This window comes from Pseudochaenichthys georgianus, chromosome 13 (assembly GCF_902827115.2).
Source record: "Pseudochaenichthys georgianus chromosome 13, fPseGeo1.2, whole genome shotgun sequence".
In the NCBI taxonomy this organism is placed as follows: domain Eukaryota; kingdom Metazoa; phylum Chordata; class Actinopteri; order Perciformes; family Channichthyidae; genus Pseudochaenichthys; species Pseudochaenichthys georgianus.
The window spans coordinates 27,318,256-27,343,487 of record NC_047515.1 but is presented as its reverse complement, the minus strand read 5'-3'; the positions used below and the strand labels follow the sequence as shown (position 1 = coordinate 27,343,487).

Below are 25,232 nucleotides of genomic sequence, written 5' to 3'. Positions count from 1 at the left end.
CAGCGTTGTATGTCCTACACTAATTTGTCTCCTGTAAAACTTTAAATCTATGCTGCATCTTTCGAAGTTGGCATGGTGCACATCTTTATCTTTCAATGCATTAACAGTCTCAGATTGACATGCAAAGAGTCACATGTGTGCATTTTTTGTACGTATGAGCCCCACAGTTGCAATTCCTCCAGACCTATTTACAGTAAATGAAAAGACAGCATATTATCTACGTGCATGTCTAAATGAGTTATTGACTTTCTTGCTCTGCGTTCATCAGCCTTTATTCTCTCTAGTTATTAGCGAATTAGTCACAAGTTCTAATTGCCGCAGGCTCAAAAGCATCCGAGTGACCTGCTGTGCCCAAAATACATTTTTACATGCTATTCTTAACCTGTTCCACCAGCCAACATGGGTTTCAATGTGTTTATTTAGTTTTACATAAAGTCAGGGATTAATTCAATAATTTCCTTTACTGACTTTGTTGTTCCTAATGAAGCCCTTGAGAAAATGTGCAAAAGCTGTCCATTTGCCTCAAATATGTTGTTCTTGTTGGGACTGTTGTTAGATGTTATTACTTAATATTCACGTCATGTTTACAAAAGATAGCACAAACACATTTCCATTTGAATTACTTTAAAAAATATATGTTGGTTTAATACTTGAAGATATTTACAATTATACTGTTAGATTGATTGGTTTCGACACTGATAAATGATTGAAAAATGACTTCAATATTGATGGCATTGAAGATTTATTATAGATTCATATGTATAGTATAGTATATTAGAAGAAAGTTAATTTCATCCACTGTTGACATGAAAGACATGACACTGCAATACTTCTTTACTGGACTCAGAAGTAGGAGTTCATCTCATAGCAGCTCAATTCCCTCGTTACTTTGAGATGCCGTTTTTACGAGTGACACTTTCTGGGTGAGAGGGCTTAATCCTGAGAGGGATTATTGGGCAGTGAGATAATACTCATAAATTGAGGTCCCATAAACAAGCGCTCATTTACGAATGGGTGGCAGTCATCACTTTCATGCATGTCATTAATGACATTTTATCGGCTGAACAGCACGTAGACATTTCAGACAAGTCTATCTCATAAAACAAGTATGAGAGTGTTCTGCTGTCAGTACAAAATGTTCATTAAATTGGGCTCAAATGTAAAAAAACTGTATTTAATCGAGTTTCTTAACATAAAAACCTGCAACAGTTGTACTTTCATATGTTAACAGTAGCTTAGTGATTTGAGGCTGTTTTGAAGTCACTCATTCATATATGCAGAGCAGGACATGTTAAACGTTGAGCAATCTTTGGATGATCAGCGGAATTAAGAAGAGCAAAGTTTATCTTTTCTTTTGCATCTTCTTCTGAAGGAAATTTAACAGGGATCCATTATAAATGTATTAAGGAAGGTGGATTCTGCAAATTAGTTGTCTGCCAAATAACAACTGCCTACAGCAGCACCTGCAAATAAAACAGTTACCTGGATAAATGTCAAACCGTGGTATTTTTGTGTATAAATGACGTCAGTATTTAGGTGGATTACTTTGAGATGCAGCAGTACACTGAAAGAATATTGGCTCTGAAAACCCTGTCTGAACTTGGTATGGCAATAAATAAAAAAGGCTTCAACCATTATTCTCACATGAGTAACCCTCCTCTTCTCTGTTTGTGTGTGAGATCATGTGTGTGTGTGTGTGTGTGTGTGTGTGTGTGTGTGTGTGTGTGTGTGTGTGTGTGTGTGTGTGTGTGTGTGTGTGTGTGTGTGTGTGTGTACTTACTGGGGTGCCAGCAAAGGGTGCATGGTCACAGTTCTCTTGCCAGGAGCGGTTGAGGCTTAGCACAAAATCCTGGAAGAAGGGATGAGTTTGGTTGAAGACTGAAAATCCAACTATGTTGACTTGTTGTTCCACCACGTCGTCCAGTCGAAGTAGAGAGAATTCCTGGAGGGCAAAATGAGAGCGAGACAGATGGAGATTGCTGGGTGAAAGCATTTTATTCCCATGAAAGCTGTCACATTCTGCCATAATCTACTTTGAACAACACCAAATGATACATTGAATCATTGTCAAGGTAAAAAGGGCATGTGTTGATCAAATATGTTTACATCCGATTTAATCCGCCTCACTTAGCATTCATAAACTCCCATTATTCCGGGTGATTGACATGAGAAAGCTGCGGCAATTTGTTAATTCCCACCATTTAGCTATGCGCCACTACACAAAACCATGCATTTTGAACTGGCCATATGCTATTCTTGACATACAGGCCATTATGTTAATACTGTATTGCAATGTTAAGGGCCTACATTAGAGCAAGATGTACAGTAAAAAAGAGCCTAAGACGGACTGGAGACAGTAAATGGGGAAGAAAATAAGGACACTGAGATAGGGCTGCTCAATTAATCGTATTTTAATCGCGATTAAGATTATGGCTTGCAACGATTATGAAAACAACGTAATCGAAATAAAACGATTATCTTTTCATTATTATTATTACTTTTTTTTTTTTTTATTATTTTGTTTTGTTTTAGTTTTTCAGTTGAATTATACTTAAAGTTCAGGGTAATCAACTGTTAGAAACATACTGTTCACATTTTTTTTCTCCAATAAATGGATGTTTTCAAAGTCAATGAATAATCAAATTTAATAATCACAATTACAATTATTGACCCAAATAATCGAGATTATGATTTTTGCCATAATCGAGCAGCTCTACACTGAGACTGATTATTGAGAAAGTGAGGCAGAAATTCATTGCATATTAAAATGCTCTGGGTTAGGAGGAGAGAAAAAACATATATCTTTCTTATTTGGCCGTAGGGACATGGTGTTTCTTCTCCACCTGGGGAACAGCAGACAGGGGACAGGTGGAGTTAGAGATGAGGAAGACATGGAGGAGAGGGAATGCTATGAGCGGGGATGGACGTTTCCTGAAGGTTAATAGAGGTGTCAGAACCTGGTACCCCCTCAGGTAGCAGCCTTCGCCTGGCAGCCTGTCGTGCCACCAGCTTATGACAGCCAGACCAGACATAGTCTACCTGTCTGTCACCAAGGCCAGGGACACTCTTGATTTAGAGTGATTGGAGGGGAAAGTAAGGTAGAAAATAAAAATGAAAGGGTTGGTGTGGGAGTAAAGAGGTGGTAGGGGGCATGCAGAGAACAAATGGGAATAAAACATGATAGCATGTGTATGGGTACATGTGGTCAACAAGTTGGAAAGAGGTAGAGAAGAGAAGCTAGACACCTGTTAATGAAAGGAATCAAATTTGTCTGGAAAACAATGATCAAAGCCCTCGACGACCAGCTTTAAACCTCCTGCTATGTAGAAACCCAGGGTGCGTGTGGTACAACATTTAAGGAATACGGCAAAATCTTTCAAACAACCCAAACATTTGTTTGCCAACCAAAGGGAAGTCATGATTGTGTTCTGGAGAATTCAAGCTAAGGCACGGCTATGCTGCAACAGAAAATGAAAAAATAAGAAATTGCCTTTTTCATCTGTAAGAACAAAATGGATGAGAGGGATTAGGCAAATGAGATAATGGACATTCACACACAAAGAGGGAAAAGGGTCAGTGAATAATGCCCCTTTCACACCAGCGCCTTTTCAGCTCCGGCTCGGAGCTAGAGCCTGAAAAGCGCCGGGTTTTCCTGTTCACACCGCAGCGGCGCCGGCTCTTAGCTCCGGAATCCGCTTCATTTCCAGCTCCAAAAAATTGTCGGTCCAGAGGCAAGAGCTTCGGAGCTAAGAGGTGGCGTCGCTTACGTCTCTCTTACGTTGAGGCGTGCAGGAAACTAAACCCACCTCCCCTGAACATGGGTCGACTGTTATGCCTGCCTACAAGCAGTAGTGCCTATAAACACACTTTATAAAGTCAGGCAACACTAACCAGGCTTCGTGTGATTCTGTTTATTTGTACCTTACTTTGACCATCCCTTCACTGTTATCGATCATTGTGGAGAAAGGCAGACGTGTTGTTTTGTATTATTTCAGCTATCGGATGCAAGTAGTCAGTTTAGCTTCGGTTGCTATGCTAACATCACCCGTTTTATACCAGAGAAACTTTCATAACAGCGTTGTGATACCAAACAGTGTCAATTCAGACTGACACACATTCACTTAGGCTAAGGGGAACTGGGGATATGCATCAGCTGCTTGTGTGAGTCGGACAGTGAATACTTTAGAGCGGCCGCTGCAGTGTGAGCTAACGGGAGAATAAACTCCCGTGGAAGAGCAGCCAATACTGCAGCGGTCGGTAAATGCTGCAGAAACACATTAATAAACAATGAACCACGGCACTCTGGAGCAAAGTATAAGGTTGGAGAAGTCGTTATTCAATTTATTCTGGCTTCGTGTGATTAAAAGCAACACGATCATCGACCCGACGCAGTTGTTGTTGTTGTTGTTGTGAGCGCCGTAATGGCTGCCGTTGGGGAGCAAATCAGCGATGTAAACGGTGACGTCATGACGCAGCAGGGGCAGCTCTGGGGCGCCAGTGGGCGGTGTGAACAGAGCGGGAGCTGAAAAGGGAAACCGGAGATGAACCAGAAAAGCTCCCGCTCGGAGCTAGAAACTGAAAAGCGCTGGTGTGAAAGCCGCATAAGAGAGTTTGGGAGCAGCAAAGTTATGTGTGATACGCGAATGAAACATTTCCTGAGCTGAAGGAACTCTTCACCAGGGAGAATGTTGTTATATATACTGTATCTGCATGTGGCAGGGGCGGACTGGGGGAAAAAAGTGGCCCGGGATTAATTGACAGACAGGCCCACTTAATGCGTGGCATGTATCGGCCGGCCGGCGACGAAAGTATGTTACTTAACAAAAAACCCTATGCATTTTATGTTATTTTGGACCATTATTCATAATAGTAATCACATTACCTGAGCCCTTGAGTTGCCTAGAGCAAAATAGTTACAGCATATATTTAGCGATTTTAATGTTAACAGATCATTGATGCAATAACATTTGGACCCAATTTGCCTGACTTGACACATGGAATAAAACATGGGCGTAGGAAGCATCCTCAATGTGGGTGAGACAATTTAACAGGGGGTGTGGGCAGGGGCGGCGCCAGAGGGTATCTAGGAGTTGCTATAGCAACTCCAACAATTGGCCTAGCAACGGCTTAGCAACCCCATTGTTTTGATATGAAAATGTATCATATTTATACACATTCTCGCAGCCCGCGAGAATGTGTATAAATATGATACATTTTCGCGGGATCTATCAGGGGCGGGTCGTTGTAATTTACTGCGTGAACTGTTACTTGGCTAATTCTCAGTAGATCGAAAATGGAAACATTTCTCACAGTCACAAGTCAGCGTAAACGACCGCGTTCTCCAACGGAGCCGGTCCAGACGGACAACCCTGCTATCCACAAGGATCCCGATGTTCACTATGAAAACCAGGAGGATTGGGACCACGAAGAACAGGTGCCCCCGCCAACTGACCCGCTGCACCCGCAGCAGCAGGACCAGCTAGCTGCTACCACGAGCTGCTACCACGAGCTGCAGTGGAACTAGCGCTGCTCCTCTCCGCACCGTGATGATCCACTGCCCTCATTTCCTCCACCCTGCTCTCTGCAGAGCTCCACTCCAGAATATACAAATTCTGCTAGTCAGTGATTCTCAGACACAGTGTCTCACCCTTTGAGCATCTCGGCAGAAATTACAAATGGTCATTTTAAATGAATCAAGAATGTGTTGTATTTTCCGACATGGCGCATTGTTCGAGGCGGGCTGACAGTGAGATCTAACACGGGGAATTGTGAATGAGGAGAAGAGAACTGAGAATGAGGAGGAGGAGAGTCACAGAATGAGGCCAGAGAGGAGGAAAAGTGCGTTATTTAGGCAATGTTGTTGGTGGGAGTTAGGGAGAGACCGCCCCTTACAGGTGTGTATGTGTGTGCGTTTTCCGGTGTGTGTTACGTGAAAGTCATGAGTGTTACACTATTGATTGGTTCTGTAAATAAAGAGAACGTTTTCGACATTGAAGGCTTGAGTGATCTTGAATAGCGGTGAACGCTACAATATGAACAGGCTCGTGCTTGGCCCACTGGTATTGTTTGTTTATTTTGAAAATTAACTAGCAACGCCGTGCTGTCATATAGCAACTGCTAAGCTACTGCAGCAAAAAAATCCTGGCGCCGCCCATGGGTGTGGGCAGGTGGTGGACCTCACCTCCTCTAGGGGGGTCCGGGGGCATGCTTCCCCGGGAAGATTTTTTTTAAATGTTGAAGTTAAATGCATCAATCTGGTGCACTTTATTAGGGACTAAATCTATGGATACATCTCTCAACACCCATATGAACAGATTTACTTTTTCTTTCAACATTTATTTGAACAGCAAGTGGAGGCAAAAGTGACTACACCCAAAACAATAAACCTGCTAGCTAACTAGCCTAAACTCAATAACAGAATGTGGGCAACACGTTCTTCTCCACAGCCGCGACCTCTGAGTCAGACGTCACTTCCCCCTTTTCTATCCTACAGGTACAGCCACTCCCCCTGAACCCCGTTATATATATTTAAAAAAATAAAATGTTTTGCCCTCCGGCCCACGCACAGCACCGGTCCACCGGGAAAACTCCCGGTATTCCCAATGGCCAGTCCGCCCCTGGCAGGTGGTGTGCTGTGATGAACAAATAAATCATTTATATTTGTGATTCCACATCTTCCAGGCATAACGTGTCTTTACCTCTTCTTATATAATATCTTTAAGAAAATCGCCTCCTGGCCCATTTGGAAATCAACTGCATTTGCAGGGGATGAGAGAAGGCAAACATCTGATCCCATCTCTTTCACTTGGCCCAGAGATTAAGCTGATTGAACTTAGAAATACACAACTCTGATCGTTCAGTTTGAGTGGAGAAGTCTGGCGTCCAATTCAAGAAATACTCAATCTGACCGGATTGTTGTTCGTCATTAACAAATACTGCTATCAGATTAAACTGCGTTGAACCCTGAGGGAGTTTGTTACAGAACCTGAACTTTACAACATGCTCTTTAATCTTTTGTTCTTGTAAGATTAGTACAGTATTTTTATTCTGGCCTTATTCTTTTTTTTTTAAAAAACGTTTATGTTATGCCCTTCTCACAAGATTTCACAAAAACAACACAGAAAAAGACATTTCCCCCACTGTTGAGAGTGTAACGTTTGTTGTTCGATGTTCCACTGTGTACAGGTTTAGTTTCTGTGGATGTATGGTATAATTGACATCTCTATTGAAACTTTAAAATAAATGTCTCGTTATTTGTGTGGTCGAAATTCAGCTTACAAATTTGAGGGAAAAAAGGCTAAGGGGCAAATTGTTTTGATACACAACTAGAAGATGAGGCAGTTACATTTATTTGGATGTGCTGCTTGCTGCTCTTGTACTTCATAAGACATTTATGTTAACAATGAGAATAATGGTCTCTGTGACTCTTTTATTCTTTTTATAAACATTATTAAGTGAAATTGATAGCCTACTGACTTGATTTTGCAATTTTCTCAAATTATAAGAAAATAAATAAAAAGTCTAAGAGTGCCAATTCTTGTTCCTCAGTAAAACTAGATGAACAAATATTCCCAGTCTTGATCACGTCAGGAGAACATTTGAGAAACATTTTTGACACTGTCCTTTATTTATTTATTCTTGTTCATTAACTCAAAGGTGAATGCCATATACTAATACATTCCTCTTCATTATATGTTCTCTCATCTTCATGTATATTTAGTCATCCCTTCTGGGGCCTCATAAGCCTTTTGGGACTGGCCATATAATTACTTGCTAAGAGTACTTTAAATAGATCATTAGAAGCAGAGCTGTGAAAATGAGTCTATCATTAAGCATACCCCTCAAGTATGCCTGTATGTATGCATAATATGTGCATACACATGAGAGCTCACGCACAAACACAAATTGGAAATTGCACGTGCACGCCCACACACAGAAAAATAAATCCCTATAATTGAGCAACCTGGGCAGACTCACTAAAGACCAAGGTCACCAATATATCCCAGGGCCATGTCTGAATACAATGACTGTGATGCTTTCGTGGGCTTTCAGGCCACAGACACTGGCACACATTCATATACAAATTCACACACATACATAGTCGGACAAAAGCACAGCCTAAATCCGAGCAATTATGCTCTCTTGCATACTAAATAGGCAGTGTTTCCCACAGATCTGAAATATACTTGGGCGGGTGGTGGCAGCGGGCGGGGGGGGGGGGGGGGGGGGGGGTGGTGACGTGCAACAACATTAACCTTTCTGTTGGTCGCTTGTTAGCAGACCCTTCACGCGATGGCAGAGCGAACAGGTACAGGCAGGGCCCTTAATGATAGCCGTATAGTTTAAATCTACTACCCACACATGAACATATGGAAATGAGTTACTATTTAAAAAAATAAATGTATTTAGGAACCTATCCATGTGATTTTTAGTGGGGGTCGACCTCAAATCCTCTATGGGGGTCCAGGGGCATGCGGGGGGTAAGATTTTATTTTTTATTTTGGAGTTAAATTCATCAATCTGGTGCATTTTGAGGGGAAAATATAGAGACTAGATCTATGGAAACACTTATATTAAATAGAACTGTATACATTTCAATAATCATAAAATCATGGCCATAACCAATAACATACCATTTCCAATATGAAAAAAAACACTGAAACTTGTTTATTAATTTATTTTTGGTTCATTTATAGTTGTGAGTGTGTCTGTGCTCCTGAATCAGCCTCTCCTGTCTCCCCCCTGCTCCTCTTTGAGGCAGCAGCAAAGACTAGTTTTCTCTCAACAAGTTTTAAAAGTGTATCTTACCTTTTTTCACCTTAATATGTGTTTACATAACTGGTGACTACCTCACCTGAGCTGAGCTTATCCCGAGCTTGAATGACACACAGAGACCAATCAAGGGCTTTGATTTATGATCTGTATGACAGTGGCCATGTCGGCAGGCCACATCATGTGGACAGCCAGTCACCCTGTGTGAGGCAGGCCACTTAACAGGCCAGAAGGAGGCGAGATCAGTGCAAGGGAGCGAGGGATCATTGTCCACAAGTTAATCGATCGCAGATGGCGTCGTGGTCACGGACGAATAAAAAAAATAAAAAAATAAAAATAAAAAAAACCTAAATGGGTCGCGAAATATACTTGGGCGGCCGTCAATATACCTGGGCGGCCCGCCCAAGTATAGTCTATGTGTGGGAAACCCTGATAGGTGTAGTGAAACAGCCGGTTCTTAGCAGAAGACAGTTGGTTCCCAGTAGTAGAGGCAGAGTTGAAGGGTAGAAGAAGAAAGGAGTGAAAAATCCAACTGTCCAACCAACTGGGGTGAAAAGGATAGGGAAGCAGAATGATGACGAGGAAGATGGAGAGAGAGAGAGAGAGAGAGAGAGAGAGAGAGAGCTATGGGTTGGATCAATGGAGAGAAGAAGGTGAAAAATTATTTTAGCACAACTGAGAGTTTAAAAAGCAGTGGTGGAGAAAGAAAGAGCGACAGAGCGAAGATGTGAGCGTGCAGGATGGTGGGAAAGCGCATGGGAGTGACAGCCTGGCCGTGGGCCCCTGACACAGGCTGTCAACCAACCAAAAACTGGTGCTTCACCCTCCTCAAATCTTGTCCTTCTTCCTCTGAAAACCTCCTGATCAGGAAGTCTTCATCTTATCCTTTATTTATGTCCCCTTAACTATTCTTTCAATGTCTCAAAGTTCAAGTTCAAATGATTTGTCCTTATAGGGTGTGCAACAATTACAGAGAAGGAGGCATGTAAAATATTGGGTCTGTAACAGAGGTGATCTTTGGGGCCATAGATCTCGGCCTCCGTTACGAATTGTGTAGTTTTGTTGGTGGTGAAATGTATGTAGTGTGTGCATCTGTATGTGTTTTAGTTTGTCTGTCTCTGTTTGCTGGTTTTATGTTGAAAAGTGTTCCCCTTCCCCCATGTCTGTTGCTGTTGATTGTGTGCACCTGGTGCCCTGTGTTGTCTCCTCCCCCCCACCTGTGTCTAATTGCTGATTAGTGTGTGTGTGTATTTAGGCTCTGTTGCCCTGTCTGTTTTGGGGGCAGGTAGTGTGTGTGAGATCCTTGTGGCTGGTGACTGTGCTCACGGGAACAGCAGGATTGAGGCTGTGTCCTGGGCTCGAGTTTAATAAATGCCCACACCGGGTTATATTTTTGGACGTTCTGCTCAGGATCCAGTTACAGAGGGTGGTGTTGAGCCCCAGGTCTCTGAGCTCGATTACAATCTTGAACCGCACAATGGTGTTGAATGCTGATCTATACTCTTTAAACACTATTCTCACATATATGTTATTCTAGGCCTGTTGGGAGAGGGCAGTGTAGAGGGTTTGGTCTGTAGGCAAATTGAAATGGGTCCAGTGAGTCAAGGGGGAGGATATAATCAAGGCTTGGAATGACTGCTCAAACCCCCTTATGATGGATAAGGTTAGTGCTAATGGACAGAAGTCAACAGTGCTTCTTTGGAACCGGGATAATGGTGTACAACGTGGTGTCTGCAGACTGAAGCAGTGAGAGGTAAAAGTACTGTACTGTATCTCAGCCAGAGATGTCCCTGGATTACACCGATTGAAAGATTTACAAACATCGGTTCTGGATATTGGGAGCGGGCAGGGGTCCTGGGCCTTTAATATCCATCCGGAAATATGATACCTCTACATGGAGCACAGCTGATGTGCTGATAGTATCTCTGAAGGACTTGCCACAGCTTGACAATGTTAAAATCTCTGGCCACAGTAAAATCAGCCTCTCACTGTTACATGTCTTTAATTATTTTAAATGGACTTTTAGATATTTTCTGTGATTTCTCTTACTTTCACAAACTGAGCCATTCACACCTGCACTCATGTACATTCACCGGCTGTAAAGCCCAGACTGTTGGACCACTTGGTGTTTTTTATGATGTGGTCAGCTTGAGCAGTGAATAATGAGAGCCCAGGAGGACTGATGCTGCTTATAGTACTCTGTCATGAACCATACACCACCATGCCTATGCATATCTCTTACCCATCCAAACACAGATTTGCAGTGGTGTAAGCCTCTATAAATCCAACATCCTAAACAGGATATCCAAAATGAAACTCTTTACACCAAGCAGCCTGTTTTAGCTCTTCTCTTTGTGTATAGATCTCATCTCCCTAAATAGGATATAAATGCAGAGATTATAGCGTTTCTCTAGGTTTCAAGGACAGCCACTACATCAGACTGTAGCTCTGCTGCATGCATGGTACAACATCTTGTAACTGAAACACTGATATCTCAACTAGAGATGTGCTTTTGATAGATGAGCCTTTCAAATGCAAGTTAGAGGGTACTGTGAATAGCATTGTGCAATATGTATGCATGCTGTATAGGGAATGCTGCTTCACTTTTTCACATTGGGAATATAAAAACTCAGTTTTTCAATGAGTTTCTTTCATCTGAACAGTTTATAGAACATTGTCAGTCGCATTCAAAATAATAAAGTTAGCTGAAACTAACCAACAGTCACTGTTGGTGTAAAGGTGATAATGTCACAATTGAATTTGTGTGATTAATGCTACACTACACTATGTTCTCCAGCTAGTTGCTAACTGTCTGTCTGCTATTTGTTGGGCTGTTATTTGAAACAAGGCTAATGAAAGTGTAAGGACTGAACTCTTGAACTTTCGTAGTAAAGTTGAGGGCCATAAAACCGAAACAATGAGTTGAAAGATGATAAAAAGCTTAGTACACTGCAAAGTTGGGTACACATCCTTTGTAGATTGGCACTAAGAATTACCCCTTTCACTTTACATTGCCATTTTTTAGTCCTTTCATCCATTGTTAATATAAGATGTGATTAGTACAACTTTGAAGAGACATAGTCATGTTGCATTCCTCGGGTTGCTGTATCCTCAGATGGTAAAGACATATCTTCTTCTGTGCCCCAGATAAAGACAAGGCCGCCAAGGGTGATAATCACTATTGACAGTTTGAAAAGAAAGAAAAATCATCTCCCCCTTCTTATCTGGCATGGCAGCCCTGGGAAAGAACAGACAGGCTTCGGTAGCCTACAGTATATGATTGAGAACATTTCTGTAAATTGCATATTGATTTTCCGAACGATAAAGAGCTAATTAATGACGCCCCTCCTGTTATGCTTGGGGAAGGGTATAACAGGATAAAACCTGTAGGCCTCAGGAGCTTAATGAAATCCATTTCTTGTGGCACACTGATTATTCTCTAATAGCTGGAATGTCCATTCAGTGTTTTTGGTAATAAGTCATTTCATGCTTGTGTCAATTGCCACGTAAATTCAGGCTGAGCTCTAAAGCCTCACGCAGCCTCTTACAGTAATTACGATGTTCTCAGTGAGCGTGGGTTGGGAGGAGAGGAGGAGGGCATTACCAAATGTCCTGCTAACAGAATTGTTATGAACCTGAGATGTGATAGCAACATTTGATGAATGATGTGAATTTTCTGTTTATCATATTCAACAGCTAGCCATGCAAACTGTTATTGCAGCTCTGACAGAATCTGCAGTCTGGGTACTTCTTTGTAATGTACATGCATGGATTGTATCCAAGGGATCCCTCTTGTGTACTCTAGGTCACTAGCCTCACTAGTCACTTACATCATTTCCATTGGCCAGCTAGTTTGATTCACTCCAAGATGACCATGAATTTACCATAACACATATCTTAGCACAGCATGCCGGGGTTGATACATTAACATTGTTTGAAAGCATTTAATAGGCGCATAAATCAAAAACAATCTGGCAGCATTCCTGCAGAGTGTTGGAAACAAATTACCAATTTTATTCCATTATTCATAGAATTACTTCTGACCTGCAACAGAAACAGCCTATTTGTGAGGCAGAGACCTTATGCCCAGAATAATTTGAAGGCTGGTGGAGGCCAAAAACACCATGAATATTGCAGACACTAGCATATGTTTGGAATCTGAAACAGTCTTCCTTTTTCCAGTAAGCTATTAATTCAAATCCCAGCTGAATTTGAAGGGGGAACATAACAGATGAATGAATTCAATGAATGCAAAGGATATTCAGAAAAAAGGTCCTTCAAAGTAAAATCATGTCATACTTAAGAATGCTTCTTTTAATTGCAAAGCTTCACATTTAAAGTGCAAATTATTTTGTTCGGAAACCAAATGTGGTTCCTGGCGGAGGGGTGGGAGAGTGGGAGGCTGTTAAACTGAAAAATAAATACAGAGGGATAATGGAGAAGAGACTCCATCTAAACTCTTCTTTAGTTAACTCTCCGTATGTTATCGATCACTTGAGCATTCTTTTATACAGAACTGTTTAACCTCTCAGTTCGGAGACTAGATGTTAACTGTCTGTTAAAAGGGCCACATCAGGGAAACACTTCACTACTGTATATACAGGAAACTTCTGGATAGCTTAACGGTTATTGCCAAAACCTAAGAGGTTATGCTGGATTTGGTTGTGTGTCATTTATGAAAATTATGAAAAAACCGAAACCTCAGTAAATAATAAACAAGGTCTAGGGGACAATGAAGAACCCATTATATTTTGGAGCAGATTGGAACGACAGGGTGGGTAAACAAAGTAAGCTTAAGTATTTTTAATACATTTGTGCTGCATCTATGTGTTGTTGGAATAACTGGAAAATAACTGAGAAAACTGTATGTAAATTCGGAACAACTCTGAAACCGACGTCAACAGGATTACTCTGAGCAATAAAATACAAAAAATGTTTTAAATGTTTCCATATTATGACTAAATCAGAAGAAAACTTCCAAAAATGGAAAATAGGGCCATCTGAGTGACACATGAATGTCCCTATGGCCTTGAAATAGGTCTGTGCTCTCAGAGTCTTGTTTGTTATTATTTTATATCACACATTTGCCTCCAATCCAATCAACTCAAACCTTATTTAATCTATGTGGACTAGCAAAGGTGATCAGCATTGCCAGAAAGATGGAGATGTTGCCGCCTCTTTCAGATAACATTTATAATGAGCATTTTGCATCGGATTTCTTCCTAGTAATTTTTAATAGAGAACATCTTTGTAATCTTTTGTAGCTGTCCTAAGTGGCAAGAAACGTTAAGTGCTTGGTTTATTGTGTCAGTGAGCCTTCCTCTTTCCTAGCTTTGAAAGGAATGTGTGAGTGTTGTCCTTTAAAAGTTATTTGTTATCTAGTCCAAATGTGTACCCAATTTAATTGGATCAGAATTATGATGGGACTGAAAGCTGTTGAGTATACAGTTTGCACTGGCATTAGCAACTCAAACACTGAAATTAAAGGCATCTGGTTTAGGATATCACATTCATATTGTGATAACAATGCAGAAAGCTTCCCAAATCATCTGCAGCCCAGGACGTTAATGAGAGAACATTAGAAGTGTTACCTATAGGTGCATCTTCATTAACAACGCAAAGGTAATTGAGGTCAGTGTCTTAATATTCTTAATGAACTCATTAAACTATAATGACTTTATCTGCCTGTATGACCGGACAAACAGAAACCGTGGACACTATCAGCTCAACTTGATCTCATATTGATCATCCTGCCTGGATTTATTACAACATGTACTGTATGTGCCTCATCAAACGAAAACCTCCATCAGGCTGATTAAAACCACAAAGAGATAGACATGAGGTCTGCTTCAAATATCAGTAATGACTCTCTGTTAGATGCCTAAGATGTAAAAACACAAATGCACATGAACACACACACTTGAAATATTCACACTTTTATAGTTAGTTAAGGAGGGTTGACACCATAAGTGGGGACCCTGACCAATAGCCACTTGTGATTTCTGGTGCTGATTCACCAATGAAAACTAATTAACACCGTCAAAAGAAGGGCACAGTATTTAAAATAGTGACTTTATTTTTGTAAATTGGAAAGTAACAAGCTCATTACTGCATATAGTAGGTTTTGCATCAGCATTGAAGCTGAGTACGTGCAAGCCACAAGGATGCTGGTATTTTAGTAGCGCATTAGGGAGACATTTCCACTGAATAGAAGCACTAAAAAGCAGGCATGAAAGGTTTTTGATCAATTTCACATGAAGTGGTGTTAAAAGCAAAGTGATTCTTGTGTTGGACTTTGTGTTGGCAAGTGTCCAGTTTATTATACAGTACATGGCAGATTCAATTTCAATGAATAAGGAGTAGGGGAAGAAAAGGGCAGTAATAGAAACAGGAAGATTAAAGATGTGAGAAAAAGTAAGTAAGCAGTTAAGAAATGAGGAAATGGCAGGAAGATCGTAAAGGAATGTAAGTAGTAGCCAGGTGGACATGCGGTGTGGGATGATGCCAGGAAGAACGTTATAGAGCAAAGAAAGGAAGTAAAGTATGAAGCCAGCAAGCCATTTTGACTTTCAAAAGAAGACCCTACAGTAAGCTATGACTCAAGCCCTGGGATTTGGAAGATAATATGCTGTAATACAATTGTCAACACAGTCATCCAGACATGGGGCTCAGAGGCAGAGCTTGCAGTAATATGGCTGACAGAGTAATAAATACACCAGAACACCACACACACAATACCAAGGCCTAAGTCTGAGAGGAGGAACACTGCACTACATTGTTTACCTCCATTTGCAGAGACTGGGAATCTTTAGGTCTTGTAATTTTGTGGTAAACAAACCTTTGAGTGGGTTTTTAATAACATTCGAAAGTTATGTTTGGGTTATAGGGCCAGGAGGCCTGTCTCATATATTAAATATGCCAGGTCCTTGGTAGTCTCTTACACAAGAATCCACTGACCTAATGCAGCTCAACATTCAAATGCATTTTCCTTCTTTGGCTGGATTTATTTTCCATAAATGTCAGAGCTGATTAAAAATCACAATGCTTTTAAGTTCTCTTCATGAATCCCGATTAATTTTGAGTATGAAGACACAGCATGACTGAACCTGTTCACCCTAAAAATTGGACATAAGATTATTTATGAATGCCCTTCAATAACACTGACATGGAAGCCAATGCATTTGTTACTCTTCCTACTGTGAAAGAGACATTTCCCTTTTATTACTTGTATTCTGCACAACCTTTTTAAAGAACTAATGTAACCACTTTTAACACATTTATATTAATTAAATTAAAGTGGAAATGCAGGGAACATACACTATATTTGTCGAGACTTCTCTATTTTTCTGACTTTGGATATCAGACAATGTGTTTAATCATGGATGAAAAGGTGACTGAAGCTCACGTCTGTGGAACTGTTTTTCTACTAAACCAGCAATAATGCTTGATAACAACAAACCCTAACATAACCTTTTCATGTTCAGTAGTTGCCAGCCCTCAATAGAGAGATGATGTGTGAATGAGGCAGATTGTCTTCAATATCAGGCAATACATAATTCATTAAAAGATGAATAAGACTCCGATTATTAATCATCAGTGCAATCTGATAATGGAGCATAATGAAGTGATTGGAATTGTCAATGGAGCGTTTTACACAGCATCACAGAAGTATGCATAGCGTCCCATTACAATTGATTTTAAGCTCTTTCCCATTGCATCAATACTGATAACCACATCAAATAACTGACAACAGATACAATTCTTGGGACCATAGGATGCTGATAAGAAAAAGTGCATGAACATTGCTTAAGATGATTATGTTGTATACTGTAGGTGCAACAATTCAGATTTACAGAATGCATGCAAGTCAGAACAGTGAGATCACAGGTTGGTCTTAGTTAATGACCTGCTGTTTTGATAGCTTGGCTCCCCAGTGAGTCATCAATTTAGACATCTGATGTAAATGGCTTAACACTCTTGCTAAGTGGAGCACAGGTTCAGCAGCAGAGCCAAAATTACCTTTAATTCGCTCTAGCTCAATTTTGCCTTGGATGGCTCTGCTTCCAGATTTAAAAAAAGTTGTCTATAGCAACAAGTATTCAAACTGCTCTCCTCACCACCACAATAAGTGTCATTGTTAAAAATGGAATTTGGTTTATTTGCATTACAAATGAGTGACAAGCTGACATTATGTGGCAATATACAATTGTTGTGATATAATAATGACGTACTTTATATTCTGGCTGGATGCAGCTCTCTGTTGTCACTGTCCACGTAGCCTATTACCTTTTCTATTACTCAGTTGATTGATTCTCAAACTCTGTGTCTAAACAGGGAAATATGAACTAAACATAAGCCGTGGAGGGGAATTAATTAAATCCCAATCATTTTCACAGTCACAGTGGATGCTTTCTAAAGCAGTTTGACAGACAATACTTTTTGGGGCATTTATAAATGTTCTGTTCCACAGTGCACAACAGAGATGGAGGCCAAGGTTGATTTTTAAAGAGAACATTCATTCACATTCACAGATTTGTGTCAAGAAACTTTACCAGAACAATAAACTTGTGAAATTGAATTTTGTATCTAGATAATATTTGTATCAAGAAAAAAAACTGAGTGAGAGAGAGAAGCAGGTTTTAGCAGTAAGAGAGGAGGTGGCAGTAAAGGGGAGTCTTGTAAGACATTGCAGTACAAGGACGAGGGCACAAAGAAACTACTATCTATGTATTATTCACTAAAGACAGAGGGTAAAGCCACCTCCTCAAAATGTATATGAGTTTTCTTTGAATAAAAGACAGAAAACATTTGAAAACTAGTTTTGTGCAGGTCGGGGAGGCAGTCCTTTATTTCATCGGTTCTTTAGTGGCACATTTAATTATGACACATTTTATAATTTTACAGTGTTGGGAGGAATAATTAGAAGCAGGGAGCATGTCGAGCCCAGAGCCCCAACTGGCCAAAAACAAATGGAGGGGAGCACGGCAGTCTCTAGGAAAGGAAAAGGGATTAACTAGAGAATAACAGCATCAGAAATGCTTCAGAAACAAAACCTTACTCTCCTCATCAGCCTTGTATACAAACCTGCCAATCAGCTCTGAATAATATGAACCGAGAAAAGGAAATATTCTCAATGAGGGGGTTTTGTGTGCATGGTAACCTGTACAGTATTGGAACATAGAGTGCAGCCTGTTTTCCATTACTTTCTCTGGCTTATGACACCAGAAGACAAAGAAAAACACAACTTATATAAGGGTAAGCAGACAGACAGGTAGGGAAGAAGGACAGGATGTTACAACTGTATATATGAGTATGTATGAGCGGGAGGGGCGATGGCGGTGAAGTACGGGTGAGCATGTACTTCACACAAGTTTATTCATTTAAGTCTTATCATTCAAATGCGTGTGTATGTATGTGTGACAGTCAGGAAGTGCTGGCAGCTCTTCAGGCACGGATGCATGACAATGAGTGCAGCGACAAGAGGGATCACGGGTGTGTGGAGGGGAAATGGAACATGAAAAACAAAACAAACAGACGGAGGGGTGGGGTGGAGGTTGAACTGAGGCCCCCGCTTTGTAGAGAGGGATAATATGTCAGCCGGCACCGTGTGTCGAAGCGGGTTTTTGACTGTTTTGATTGGATGCGCGTTTGTGTGTGTTTGTGAGAAAGTGAGAAACAGAGAGCCCGCATGCTTTCATCAAAACTCAAAAAGACATCACAAAGAGATAGTGTGCCCTGCCAGGCGCTGCTTAGCCCGACCCCGTGCTCACCTAACCTTCAAATGACATCAGGCATCCCGTCAACATATGATGAGCCACTGCCAACTTGGTGAGATGTATTCAATCCTGCCGAGTAGCTTGGATCGCGGGATACAAATCACTTAGATGGAAGCCGTGGAGCAGGGACTGAGTGCTAACGTGTGTGTGACTCCCGTGTGTGTGTGCTGTTTGTGTTGATTGTTTGTGTGTGTGCATCTATCAAATGAGCAAATGTGTGTGACTCTCATGTGAGTCTAACATTAAGTAAAAGCTGCATGTTGCTGGCTACCTTACAGAAAGAAGCTGTTAAAGCCCCGTGGAGCTGTTCAGTTTCTTTGCTCTTCCTGGAAGCATGTTTTTGTTTTAATCTCTCTGTTCACTGTTACCCAAGGGCCAACATGTCTGTTAGATCTTGCAATTAAAGCCCAGGATATTAACGGCTGGTATTAAGTGGACTTAATTGGAGGAGAGGAAAATAGAAATGCGCTAGGAGCTTTATCACAGCGAATAAAAGAAACAATGTTTGATACAATCTGAGTTATGCCCCATGTGCTTCTTTTCCTCCCCATCACCCGCGTGTCTAATTCTGATCAGCACCATCAACCAAAGCGAATACTTGCTTTTAAATCAGGCATTACATTAGCCCGGACCAGTGCCTTGGAAAACACAGACTATAAAGAAATAATGTAGCGAGGAACCTAAAGCAGGTTTTAGAGACTGTTACGAGCCAAAACGGTCTGAATCACATGGTCTTTTAATGAAGGGACAGGCAAAGGGAATATAATCTCTCTTCGCCCCAGGCAGCATCCACTGAAGATCATTAGCTCTAATGACGGTCAATAAATTGCAATTCTCAAACATCCATCTTCTCCATAGATACCAAAGTAATAAAAGGTCTGCTGCCATACATGAATAACAAACGCAAGCACACACAATGTATAAATAGGTAGCTGTGCACTAGCCAGCATCCCTAGAAATGCAGTTTTATACTTTTGCTAGGGGAAAAGGAGCATCTCTCTTTCTTCCCCCAACTTCTCACTCTAGATTAATACCATCAATATATAACAGGATAAACAAACAACCGGAATGAAGACTGAAAGCAGTCGGATCCATAAGTGGGCATGACAAAAACCCTGACTGTAGACGAGTAGCTGCGTGAGAACGTTGATGAGCGTCCTGAGATGAGTCAGGGGAAACAGATTAGGCAGGGGAGCAGTCTGGCAGATCGTTAGTCAGGGATGTCAGGACCAGAGATAAATGAAGTGTCAGCAGACGAGGGAGACAGAAGAAAGGAACGGTTGGAGAAAATAGGAAGAGACAAGGAAGAGAAGGGAGGAGATGCAGAAAGAATGGAATGTATACGTTGAATTAACATTCATAAGACACTAAAAAACGGTAGGAAATTGTGGAATTTCATCGCAACATATTTAGATTGTAAATGGCATTGTAATTGTGTAACAAAAGCAATAATTTGAGCGGAAGTGCCTTTTTTCATAGTTGAATCTCCAATATGTTATCTAATATTAATACATGCATAGTTCATCTTGCCCCTTTTAAAAAGCCCATGTATATATCATCACTTTTAGTAAGGATGCATAATTTATTATCATCAGTTACCGCTTAAAATCCTTCTGAAAATCTTCGAAAATATACACTATATTTAATTTTCATCTATATTAAATATAATAATAATATGTTTGTTTGATATTTTAAACGGCTTTGAAGAGCCTTTGGGGTAAACAGAAACTGTTGTCAATGTGTTAGTTAATAAAACAGGACTCCGACATGCTTTCCCTTGAGTGTTTCTAATCTTTTGTGAAGTCTTGCACTTCTTTATTTAGACTATTTTAAAATCGTATTTCTTCCCTTCAATGGATAACAGCTGTGTAAGATTCAGAGAAAGATGGAGGACAGAAGAAACAGATCTGAGATTTTTATGGTATGTATTTGAGCATTGTGTAAGCTGTTGGACCCATTTCGGCATAGGTATTGCCGACCTAACCTCTGTAACTTTCGTTTTTCTTGTTTGTTCTTCCAGCAGACAATACGTAATATTTCTCAGAATTATCATGCAAAGTAGAAGCTGAACCAAAAATCAGCCGTTAAATAGTATCTGCTTTTCCCTAAACTGCAAACCTTCAGGTTAACTCTCACTTGTTCCATCATGTAATTATAACCACAGCCAGACTGAACACTCTTGAAACCAATTTAGATGCATTCAATGCTCCTTTGATCAGAGTGCACAATGAATGTTCCTATTCAAGACACGCTGATTTAAATGGTCAGTAAATTTAATCTGAACCTCAAACTGTCTGTATTTAATTAGGTGCTAATAAGGGGTCACGAAAGGGGTAAACCCTCTGTCGACACAGGCATACTTAAATATATATCTGCATTTTTTAGGACAAAAAACATAGTGATAGTGATTTATGGTCGTTTTGGAACCAATTCTGTATCTAGTTAAAGAGAGGCTGTGGTAGGCAACTCCTCTCAAACACTATTCTAAATTATTGACAGTATAATTCACATTTATGAAAGCTCACATCATGGAGGACATGATGAGCATTACACCTTTTAGCACTTTCAAATACATCTCTGAAAGGATGTTCTGACTTCTGAGCGACAGCAGTGGAGAGTAAAGGTCTGCGCATCTGCTTTGTATCGGTCCCACTCTCTTTTCACACTGTCTATATATAAAGTATTATAGCATAGAAATTATAAAAAGGGCAGAGTCCTTGAAATGTACGTCTAGTGGAACACTAAGATGCTTTAGAAAAAGGATAGATAGCCTTGCGTGGTTTCCTGAGGATGACTGTTACTTGAAGAACACTTTACTGTATTTATCCGTGAAGAAAACTATAGGTTACTTACGTAACCCCATCACTCAGAGTAACATGAAGTGAGATGTCTCACTATGGGATGCGCCTCATCGCGGAGCAAACAGAAGCATCAATCTCATTACGCCAATCCTGATTGGCTGGTGATCTTGACGTCAGTGTCAGGGAAATCACCTGGGGTTACGTAAGTAACCTATAGTTCTCATTCATAACACTCCGTTCGATGTCTCACTATGGGAAATTGTAGCTCCCGTATTGCCAGACGAGCTTATCTCGAAATTGTTATCCTGACTCAACAAGGTGCCCAGCACTGCTCGGGCCACGCTTGGAGCGGAGACGTCTAGCCTGTAAAAGCGGACAAAAGTGAGCGGCGAGGACCAGCTCGCCGCTGCACAGATGTTTTGGATGGAAACACCCTTGAACAAAGCCCAGGATGTAGCCAGGCCCCGAGTCGAGTGAGCCCGCAGACGCGAAGGTGCTTGCAGATTCTGACTCGTATAGGCCAAAGTAATTGCCTCCACAATCCAGTGGGAGAGCCGTTGCTTAGTAACAGGCTTGCCCTTGTGAGGGTTAGCCCAGGACACGAAGAGTTGGTCATTAAGACGAAGCTCTTTTGATCTGTCCATATATGTGTGTAAAGCCCGGATTGCACACAACAGATCCTGCTGCTGCTCCCCGGAGGAAACCAGCTGCGGAGGAAATGCCTCAATGTCAATTGGGGTACACGAACCAACCACCTTTGGTGTAAAGGCAGGGTTGGGCTTCAACAACACTCTCGTTTGCCCTGGGGCGAACTGAGTGCATGAGGGATGTACAGACAGTGCATGGATATCGCTGACCCGCTTGGCGGATGCCAGGGCCAGTAACAGCACTGTCTTGAGTGACAGATGTTTCATGTCAGCTCCTTCCAGGGGTTCAAATGGGGTCATTTTGAGCCCATTCAAAACCACTGCCAGGTCCCATAAGGGCACCAGCGACCTGGAGACAGGGAGGAGCCTGCGCGCTCCCTTCATAAAACGGCAAACCAAAGGGTGTTGGCTAGCCGTCTTACCCTCAAAGCCCACATGGCATGCAGCAATAGCAGCCAGGTACACCTTGATCGTGGAGAAAGCTCTGTGTTTATCGATCAAGTCCTGTAGAAATGATAAAATCACCCCGACAGGACATTGAAAAGAGATGTGTCCTTCTTGAAGGCACCACTCCTCAAACACCCTCCACTTAGAGTCATAGAGAGACCTGGTGGAGGAAGCTCTCGCACTCTGAATAGTGTTTATCACCTTCTGAGGGAGTCCCACTGTATTCAGATTGTACCACTCACGGGTCAGGCCCATAGTGCCCCGCGCTCTGGGCGTGGGTGAAGGATCGCCCCCCCCGCCTGAGACAATCTGTCCCTGCATGGTGGGGGCTGCCATGGTTGCCCGCACAACAGCTGATATATCTCCGCCAGCCCGTACGTTGCGGGTAGTGTTAATTTCGTTGACTAAAACTATGACGAAATATGTTCGTCAACGACCTTTATTTCCATGACGAAAACGAGACGATGACGAGACGGCACCGACGGCAGTAAACAATAACTGTAACGAAATCATCATGCAATATCGTTGACGAAAAGTGACGAGACGAAAATGTAGTTTACTAAATAAAAACTATGACAAAATCTCTCTTTACTTTCGTTGACGAAAAATGAGGAGACGAAATATTATCAAAGATAACGTTACATCTCTGATAGTTAGTTTTTCTCCCAGCAGTTCCATTTCCGGTGCTGCGGCACTGGCAGGGCAGCAGCTGTGTGTGTCTGTGCTGCGCGCGGCGGTAGATTTGAATTACACCGGGCAGCGGCACATTGTTAACGTGAAAGACTCGGGTCTAACTCATGGTCTAACTAACCTTATTTAACAGAAAATAAAATGACAACAACAGGGCTTGGGAGCAGTGGTCGCGTTAACCGAATACCCCCCCGTCAGCGCGAGTAAGTGATACATTGTGCACTTGACGGATAATAATGGATTATGACGGAAATCTTACGATCCTGTCCGTCAAAATGACTGACAACGAAAAAGTCTAAAGCCACCACTGCTTGGGAGAAAGAAACGATGTGATATTTGGGCCCATTTTCGCTACAATGAGGCGGAGAAAAAAAGCGAATGCATTGTTTTATCAGAAGGGAAGCAATGTGGCCATAACACAGCTGGTAAAAACACCACAAACCTGACCAGATACTCTCTGCAAAGCTGCTTTCTTAATCATTCAACCTGTGTTTTTCATCAAATAAGGACAAGATAATCTTATTTATTTATATACTAAAATGACAAATTATTGGTTTTGGCTAGACTAGTTTGTTCTATATAATCTGATGACTAAAAAAGACTCAACAGTTTTCATTGACAAAAAGTAGACTAAAATAATTAGTTTTCTTTGACTAAAATAAGACTAAAATGCTCAGACTTTTAGTCGACTAAATCTTGACTAAAATGTTTACTGTTTTAGTCGACTAAAATAAGACTAAAATGCTCAGACGTTTAGTCCACTAAAACTTGACTAAATAAAAACAGGATGAAGGTGACTAAATATGACTAAAACTAAAAAGAAAATTTAACACAGGACTAAGACTAAAACTAAATAAAAAAATAGCTGACGAAATTAACACTAGTTGCGGGCTAGGGCGGAACCATCAAGATAAGTGTGTGGCGTTGCTCCTTCACTCTGGCCAGAGTTGGGGGTAACAGAGCCAGGGGTGGGAACGTGTACAGAGGACCCGGGGTGGGAACGTGTACAGAGGACCCGGAGGTCAATCGTGTACGAGTGCGTCCACACCTAACGGTGCGTTTAAATCGTGCATTAAAGAGAACAGCTGTCATTGAGCATTTTTTTCTTTATGCGAACAGATTTAATGCGGCTCTGTCGTAACGCAACCACAGCGGACTCACGATCCTTGGATGAGGAGTCCAGTCTGCATAGAGTGGTGCACCTCTGGACAGTAATTCTGTCCCGAGGTGCATCACTCCCGGTACCTGTGTCGCTCTCAGAGAGAGGAGACGTCTGCCGCTCCAAGGGATCAGTCTGTGTGCCAGTGTGTGTGACTGGAGACAACGCAGCCTCCCTTGGCGGTTCATACACGATATCGTGTTGTCTGTCCTCACGAGGACATGGTGTCCTCTGATGCGGCTTTCACACCAGCGCTTTTCAGTTTCTAGCTCCGAGCGGGAGCTTTTCTGGTTCAGCTCCGGTTTGCCTTTTCAGCTCCCGCTCTGTTCACACCGCCCACTGGCGCCCCAGAGCTGCCCCTGCTGCGTCATGACGTCACCGTTTACATCGCTGATTTGCTCCCCAACGGCACCCATTACGGCGCTCACAACAACAACAACAACAACAACAACAACAACAACTGCGTCGGGTCGATGATCGTGTTGCTTTTAATCACACGAAGCCAGAATAAATTGAATAACGACTTCTCCAACCTTATACTTTGCTCCAGAGTGCCGTGGTTCATTGTTTATTAATGTGTTTCTGCAGCATTTACCGACCGCTGCAGTGTGGCTGCTCTTCCACGGGAGTTTATTCTCCCGTTAGCTCACACTGCAGCGGCCGCTCTAAAGTATTCACTGTCCGACTCACACAAGCAGCTGATGCATATCCCCAGTTCCCCTTAGCCTAAGTGAATGTGTGTCAGTCTGAATTGACACTGTTTGGTATCACAACGCTGTTATGAAAGTTTCTCTGGTATAAAACGGGTGATGTTAGCATAGCAACCGAAGCTAAACTGACTACTTGCATCCGATAGCTGCAATAATACAAAACAACACGTCTGCCTCTCTCCACAATGATCGATTACAGCGAACGGTCAAAGTAAGGTACAAATAAACAG

General features: G+C 41.6%; 1 protein-coding gene across 1 annotated transcript in view; it reads right to left on the bottom strand.

Moving 5' to 3' along the window:
- Window positions 1-25,232, bottom strand: part of grik4 (glutamate receptor, ionotropic, kainate 4) — a 398,096-nt gene that overhangs the window by 48,108 nt on the left and 324,756 nt on the right. The window contains exon 10 of the mRNA XM_034097561.2: window positions 1,781-1,942. Within this exon, the coding sequence (XP_033953452.1) occupies window positions 1,781-1,942 (162 nt within the window). The remainder of the gene's footprint in view (window positions 1-1,780; window positions 1,943-25,232) is intronic.